This window comes from Frankliniella occidentalis, unplaced genomic scaffold (genome assembly GCF_000697945.3).
Source record: "Frankliniella occidentalis isolate FOCC.00 unplaced genomic scaffold, Focc_3.1 Scaffold81, whole genome shotgun sequence".
Taxonomy (NCBI): Eukaryota; Metazoa; Arthropoda; class Insecta; order Thysanoptera; family Thripidae; genus Frankliniella; species Frankliniella occidentalis.
The window spans coordinates 1,089,895-1,097,286 of NW_026267211.1; the positions used below are offsets into that span (position 1 = coordinate 1,089,895).

A 7,392-nucleotide genomic window follows, 5' to 3' on the forward strand; every position below is an offset into this window, starting at 1 on the left:
AACAAATATTTCGGCTATGTCATTTCACCAGAAAAGATCTTCAGCTGAGGTCTTGGGTCATCTGGGTCATCTGTCGATATGTACCGATCCAAGGAGAACAGGGAAGTCCCGATCGAATATGTCACAAGTACACCAAATTTGGCGTCATTACGGTCACGTCATTTGTTTTAGGTATCCTATCGGCGTCAGTGATTTTACAATAAATTTTTATTTTTTGTGACTAGATAGGGTACTCTATTCTTATTAATTAGCTGAGAAGAGCGCGCCCCTAGTCGGCGATCACAGCGAGCATGCATGCGGCGAGTAACCGATCCAATAATGTCCAATGGTGGAGGAGAAAGATTATAGAACAAGGGTTTGGACCAAGAGTTCGATAAGCTTAAGCCCAACTGCAAATTAACTTGAATCCTCAATAGTTTGTTGAATTTGGAAAACGATCGGGATCGGAACAATTAAGTCTCGAGATCAAGTTATACTCGCATTCGCGCGTTCGCGCGCTTGGATCAGGCTATCCTTTACGTAGACTTTGACATTTCAGTATTCTTTATCACTCGAGTTTTATGACAAAATTGAACAAGTTAGTTATGTGAGTCATTTAAATGTGATTCTTTAAAGTTTTGAAGTTGTATTAGAGTCATTTAAAATTGTACATGTCTGATCTGTTGGCAAGCTTGTTCCCATTTCACCGCCATCTAAGCCGACTAAAACCGAGTCTTGTCTTTTGCAAGGCCGTGATTCAAATGGCGTCTTACGCGCCGTGCTGAGAGGACATCCTCTGGTCGAATTAATGAATTTTTGCTGTATTATGTAGAATTTGTCCTCAAACAGACATTCAGTATGACTATAATTGTATTTTTGATAGATACTTCGGCCTCTATGAGCCAGAGGGCCTTTTTAGGTGGCCGTCCAACACTTTTAGATGTCGCGAAGGGAGCTGTAGAAACTTTCGTGAAGGTAGGTACACAGTGCAAAATTTTCACACGTCTGTAGTTGTTTGCACCATATACTTAACCTCTCCTTTCTTTTTGGAAAGTAAAACGCCCTCAACAGTTACACTAGAGGTTGTCTGTCGGCTCTAGTAATTTAGATTGGTTTTATTCGTTTGTATCATGTAACATAAATTGTGGTTCACTAAATATATAATAATAACCATGTTTACATCTTCTGTTTACTATTATTTTTTTTGCTTCTGCTTGACAAGTCGTAAATTTTATTTTTTAAATTTCCCATATGTACATTATGTTCAACAGTAGCATATTGAGATCAATACCATTGTTATCTGCTCTCACAGGTCCGTCAGAGAATACCAGAGAGTCGGGGGGATAGGTACATGCTGTTGACATTTGAGGATCCACCAAATCACATCAAGGTAATTAGATTATTTCGCCGTGTTCCTGTGTAACTTATACATACTTTTTTCTATTTTAATTTAATCTTGTTTTTATTTGTTTTTTGTATTATTTCAGGCTGGGTGGAAGGAAAATCTGGGTACATTCATGAATGAGTTGAAAAATATTCAGTGTGTTGGGCTTACATCCATGGGTGCTGCTCTTAAAAATGCTTTTGATGTTCTGAATATTAATCGTATGCAAACTGGCATTGATACTTATGGGCAAGGACGATGCCCATTTTTCCTTGAGCCATCAGTCATAGTCGTCATCACTGATGGAGGGAAGCTTTCCTGTACAACTGGTGTCCAGGAAGATGTATGTTCTTGTACCAACAATCTTTTTCAAATAATTTCTCTTAATTTAAAATAATTTACTTATGGAATATTTTTTTTTTTTGCTTTATAGTTTACTCTTCCAATGCATTCGCCAATTCCTGGCTCTGAGTTGACACGTGAACCATTTCGTTGGGATCAGCGATTGTTCTCGCTGGTACTGCGTTTAGCTGGTACTCCTGCTATTGATAGGGATTCAGGACTTGTACCCACTGATGATTCACCTATTGAGACAATGTGTGAAGTAACAGGAGGTAAGTTGAATGTTGCAGTGATTAGTTGCTTCTCAGCCCTGTTCTTTAAATAAAGCAGGCAAAATTTTTAAGCCACTTGTATAACCTGGATTTTGTTTAAATTACATGATTATTAGAATTCTCTACATATAATTTACGGTCTCCTCTCTAGGTCGCTCCTACAGCATTACCTCACAGCGCATGTTGATGCAATGTGTGGATAGTTTGGTCCTGAAAGTTCAAAGTGGTGTTGTGGTCAATTTTGAAAAAATCGGCCCTGATCCTATACCTTTACCAGGTGAAGGTAAGTCATTATTATTTTTCTTTTCCTTCCTACTGAACTTAACATTACTCTCTCCAATGCATAAAAACTTAAACCTGTTTTCTGTTAAAGGTATGATTCGGCTTGATGATGGAGATGAAGATGGTGAGGGAAACCCACCAAACAATGATGCAAATGACATTGTAAGTTCTGATAGATAATTAACACTCAAATGACCTCAGTCTCTCATTTAATTTAAATGTATGTTTTATCCTGTAGGCTAGGAACAATCTTGCTGCTGGAACTGCTTGGCACAACTGTCGGAAACTGATTTATGTTCCACGCAATGCACAGAAAGGTTTTAATTTAGGGTTTTGGCCTATTCCAGAGTCATTCTGGCCAGATGCTACAGCTAACACATTGGTAAGATATTGTTTGCTTGTTAACAATTTTCTCTCATTGCTGGATTTTTGTCCCATGTGTGAAGTTCTTCTAATTCTAATTAATATTAAGGTGTTTTGATAACCAGTGCTCTCTCACTTTTTAGCCACCTCGTTCAGCACACCCTAATATTAAGTTTGCTTGTGCTCCTCAAGAGCCAATGGTAATTGAAAACTTACCATTTGATAAATATGAGCTTGAACCTTCCCCATTGACTCAATTCATTTTGGCCCGGAAGCAGCCAACTGTATGTTGGCAGGTACGCAAATATTTCTGTTTCTATTCAAATACTATATATGTTGCTGATGCTGAAGTATTAATGATTTCATTCATACCCTATGCAGGTGTTTGTTCCTAATTCATCCAAGATATCTGATGTTGGACATCCGTTTGGTTATTTAAAAGCAAGCACAAATCTGAGTTGTGTTAATTTATTTGTAATGCCTTATAATTACCCAGTTCTCCTACCTTTATTGGATGATTTGTTTAAAGTCCATCGCTCTAAGCCGTCAGCGGATTGGCGAGCAACATTTCAAAACTATGTTAGAACAATGCCACCGTACTACTGTGGGGTAAGATACTTTGATGAAAATTATTTTATTTTCATTTAAGGCATGCAATTATTTACCATTATGCTCATTTTGGAATTCTGCAACAGCCCCTGAGGAGAGCATTACTGCGAATGGGAGCTACTCCTACCCTCCCTACTGTATTGCTACCAGAACCAATGGATAGTTTCCTTAGTTATGCTTGTCTTAATTATTTAAAGAGGCTTAAGTCCTCAGCTAAGATGGAGTATGAAAAGTAAGTAGACCTTTCCTAGTGCATTTGAAGGATACAATTTTCTGTAATACCTACCCACATTCTCAATCAGAAATTCAAGCAAGTAGAGCTTGGTATTTTGTTTTTACTCTAATGTAAATTTTCTTGTTCAGACTTTGCAGTGAAGTGAGTAATAAGGCTGCATCAAATGTTAATCGACTATCCATGGGAGCATCCAACAACACTGCAACCGAAGGCATTCGTGTTGTGCCAAGATCTCCTTTGAAAAAGGATCTTATATCACATCCTCTCCTTTATGGTAACACTCCACTGGGATTTGTTTAAACATGCTAACATACAGTATAGTATATCTTGTTTGATTTTCTAATTATTTTATTTTTTCCTTCAGACAAATTTAATAGTCTCAAAGATCAACTGAGCGAATTTGGAGGATTTCAGGCAGGAATTGAACGCAGCTCAGGGATACGCGGTGTTCAAAGTTATAGAAATGCATTTGATATCCCCAGGCGCACTTTAATTGATCAAGTGGTTAGAATGCGAGCAAATTTCCTTCAGCCAACTCTTGCTCACACTAAGATAATGGATGAAGGTGTGTTAATATTGTCTCTCTTCCTTTCCATTATTTTCAAAGCAGTTGTTTTGTGGTATTTGTTCATTCTACTTGGACTTTTTTTCTTTTAGACCTAAAGCATAGTATGCCGGTCAGTCAAATGGGCAACTATCAAGAGTATTTGAAACGTCAGCAACCACAACTGCGTGAAATTGAATCTGTTCCAGTACGACAACATATGTTTGGAAATCCATTCAAAATTGACAAGGTAGATTGTCTTTCCTCATATTTTACTCGTTTTAAAAATGTTATTGAATTAAAATGTTCAATGTCTTCATTATTATTTTCAGAGTATGATGGTGGATGAAGCTGACATTGACTTTGGTGGAGGTGGTGGAGGAGGAGGTGGTGGTGGTGGCGGCCATCAACGAGCAAACAAGAGGAATGCTGCCCGTAATGCAGGCCAAATGAATGATCCAAATCGAGCGCCTCCAAACAAGCGAAAACCAGGACCTATTCCCAAAGACTTAGTTGTACAAAGACCTCGGTCACCAGTGCCTGGTGTTCCCCCACCAGTTGTTCCTGTGAGCTCACCTTATTTATCGCCTCCGCCATCACCTGCTCCTGTCTTCGAAGCACCTCTTCCTGTGCCAATTGTTGGAGATGTCCCTAATGCAGATGCCCAGCAACCCGGTTTACCTAATGGACCTGCTGGTAAGCAGCACCTTATATTATTTTCTTCTCTTATTGTTTTGCTAGCTTCAGCAGTTATACTTATCAGTTATGCTCCTTGACCAAGTTTAATTGAAATTCGTAATTTATTACTTCTTTAAGGTGAAGATCCAGTAGAAGTGGAAGGCTATGCACCTAACCCTCCTGAAATTATGGTTGTTGGAGAGCTGCCTGCTCCTGCAGTAGTTGTAATCAATCCACCTCAGCAACCTCAGGAAGCTCCAATACAATGTAATGGGGATGTTGTTGTACCTGATGCAAGCATACAGCCTGTCCATCTCAACAATGTAGCTGTCAATAGAGAACAGGCTCGGCGCGAGCTTGCAGAAATCCGAAAACATAACTTAGAAGTACGGGCTAAGGTGTATAAGGAAGTTCGCCGCCCTGGTAAAAGTAAGTTATTTCCACATATACTGCTACAGCATGAAAATATTTTATAAAAACGTCCCAAGATTTTTAAATTATTTTTTTTTCACTTTCAAACAGATTTTGCTCCGTTGTTAGAACTATTACAAACATTAAAGGGAGGAGTGGAAGTCCGTGTCCCAGTGCTTGAAGAGATAATTGAGGAATCACTTCGTTTTAAGAGACGGGCACTTGTCAGTGTTCTTCAGCAATATCTGTGTGATATAGACGACAGTAATTCAACTGCTTCAGCTGTTTTATCACCATTTTCAAATAATCATAGTAATTATAGTAATAATGGGGGCACAAATTGAAATTGTTTAATGTCACATTAGATACAAATTGTTGTGATCTGTCTTCTGTCTTTTGAATGTGACTTACTATGTACTGCAGAGCTGAGGTTCATTTAGTCCATATGCTCTTGGTATATTGAAACTATTGTGGCTAAGAAGTGTCATGAAGAAGCTGCCCTTTGAAGTGTCTGAAACAAGAATGTTTCCTCTAGTCAAAATGTGTTCTCGGACTGGACCTTAAATTTGTAGGAATTTGAATGAAATTTATGGTGACACACATACATGTTTTACCTGTGCTATTTATTGTTACTAAAATATTGGTATGGTGTGTTTTGAGACAATTGTGTCAAGAAGATACTTACAACTTTACTCCAGCCATTAAGAGATAACTTTTGTTTGTTTTGATTAATTTTCTGTGGTCCTTCTTGCAGAAGAGTTGTTTGACTTAGCTGTGAATACTTGCCCACTAATTTTTGGAAGGTTGAGTTTGTACTTCAAGACAGCATTTAGTTTATCAACTCAAAAATCTATCAATCTATTTCCTAGTTTGGAACAAAGTTCATGTCACAGTGTGCTACAAAGTAATTTATTATTTTCAGATTTTTAGATGTACATTTTAGCAGTGTCAAGTTGCATTGCTCTCTCTGTGATTCTTTTCTCTTTGTGTTCATTTATTGATGCAATCACTGTCAATCACACTTCTACTTCTGGTTCTTAAATTGGAAGTAAAGAAAAGAAAGGTGTTCCGTATTATTATTATTTATGTGTCTTTTATGTGGGTAAACATTACTGTAGTATTTTATTTGACTGATTAATAATTTTATGGGGCTGTGTTGTGTGTTGTAATTAAGAGCTGACACATATCTCCTTGATTTGGTGGAATAATCAACTGCAAAGACAGATGCATTTCTATTCTTGTTTAAATTTATTTAAAGACCTTTAATCTTGAAGAAGTTTCATTACTGTACTAATTGGTGAGTGGATGATATGAGATAAGATGTTTCAATTAGTTTCAGTGTCAGACTGTCAGTATCTAGCTCTGTCTTGTTACTATAAATTTCATGTTTCCAGTGAGTTTTTCTTCAAGTTTTACCTTTTCTTTTTTTTTTTTTTTAAAATTGTTGGTATTGTTCTCTCTTGGCTTTCTTGAATCAGGAAGTTACCGGCAGAAACTTTGTTCTTCTTTCATTGTCATCAATGTCATCCATATCAACTGCATTTAAAATTAATTTTAAGTTTTGACTATTTGTCTAAGTATCAAAGTTCTATTGTACTATTGACTGAGTTTTACGAACCAATACTCAATGGAAAGTCTTACGGCAGCACCTCAAAAAACCTTCCCAATGTTGATCTTGTGGTATTGTGTTAAATAAGTTCATTTACAATCTTTTCATGTGGAAAATAAAAGTATCTGTGACTTAAATGAAAGTGATATTACATGTTAGATTACTTATTTAACGGAAGGAAATAGAGTAACAAATTTTAATTTCTTACGCTTTACACGTCGTTAGACCTCTTACAAGATGAAACAGTTTTGTAAAGAGGACGGATGTTAAATTTGTAACACCTCATTTCATTTTGAACTTTTTCTTCCAGAGAACTTTTTCAGATTATCATGCTTTCTGAATTTTTGGTTTACTATTGCTGTAACACAAAATAAATGTGGTAGTACGTTTTGTATTGTGTTATCTTTGAAAGGTTATATTGTTACTGTTCAATAACTTATTAAATTATTGATTGGATGCATAATATGTATTTCCATTTTGTGAATTGTCTGGGTAACATTTTAAACGTGCTTCTTTTGGGAACAGAGAAAAATGTTTAAACCAGAAAGTCAGCAATGTTTAATCTAATCAAAATCATGATGCTTCATAAGAGCTCAAACCTGAAGACTTGATATCCCTTACTTTTCCTTTTTGTCCTCTGTATTTCAGCATAATCAGAAAATAAGTTGTTTTGCCCCCCCCCCC

General features: G+C 36.8%; 1 protein-coding gene across 2 annotated transcripts; it reads left to right on the top strand.

Moving 5' to 3' along the window:
- The first annotated feature begins 716 nt into the window (after positions 1-716).
- Positions 717-7,171, top strand: LOC113208890 (integrator complex subunit 6-B). Of its 2 annotated transcripts, XM_026426135.2 has the most exons (16): positions 718-954; positions 1,292-1,369; positions 1,467-1,706; positions 1,797-1,977; positions 2,129-2,260; positions 2,351-2,421; positions 2,498-2,641; positions 2,766-2,918; positions 3,004-3,231; positions 3,318-3,463; positions 3,595-3,740; positions 3,831-4,031; positions 4,124-4,260; positions 4,343-4,706; positions 4,827-5,117; positions 5,211-7,171. In XM_026426135.2, the coding sequence occupies exons 1-16, from the start codon at positions 838-840 to the stop codon at positions 5,441-5,443; spliced, it is 2,862 nt and encodes a 953-aa protein (XP_026281920.1). In that variant the 5' UTR covers positions 718-837; the 3' UTR covers positions 5,444-7,171. The 2 variants fall into 2 exon arrangements, with proteins under 2 accessions (XP_026281919.1, XP_026281920.1); XM_026426134.2 differs by having other exon boundaries at positions 717-954; positions 2,129-2,421.
- The last annotated feature ends 221 nt before the right edge of the window (positions 7,172-7,392 follow it).

What these genes read in the sequence shown, in the direction of transcription:
- LOC113208890 (XM_026426134.2), top strand. Translation starts at nt 838, where the DNA reads ATGACTATAATTGTATTTTTGATAGATACTTCGGCCTCTATGAGCCAG. An exon ending in CAACTGGTGTCCAGGAAGAT is followed by an intron (nt 1,707 to 1,796) that starts GTATGTTCTTGT and finishes TTTGCTTTATAG; the next exon opens with TTTACTCTTCCAATGCATTC. An exon ending in TGCCACCGTACTACTGTGGG is followed by an intron (nt 3,232 to 3,317) that starts GTAAGATACTTT and finishes ATTCTGCAACAG; the next exon opens with CCCCTGAGGAGAGCATTACT.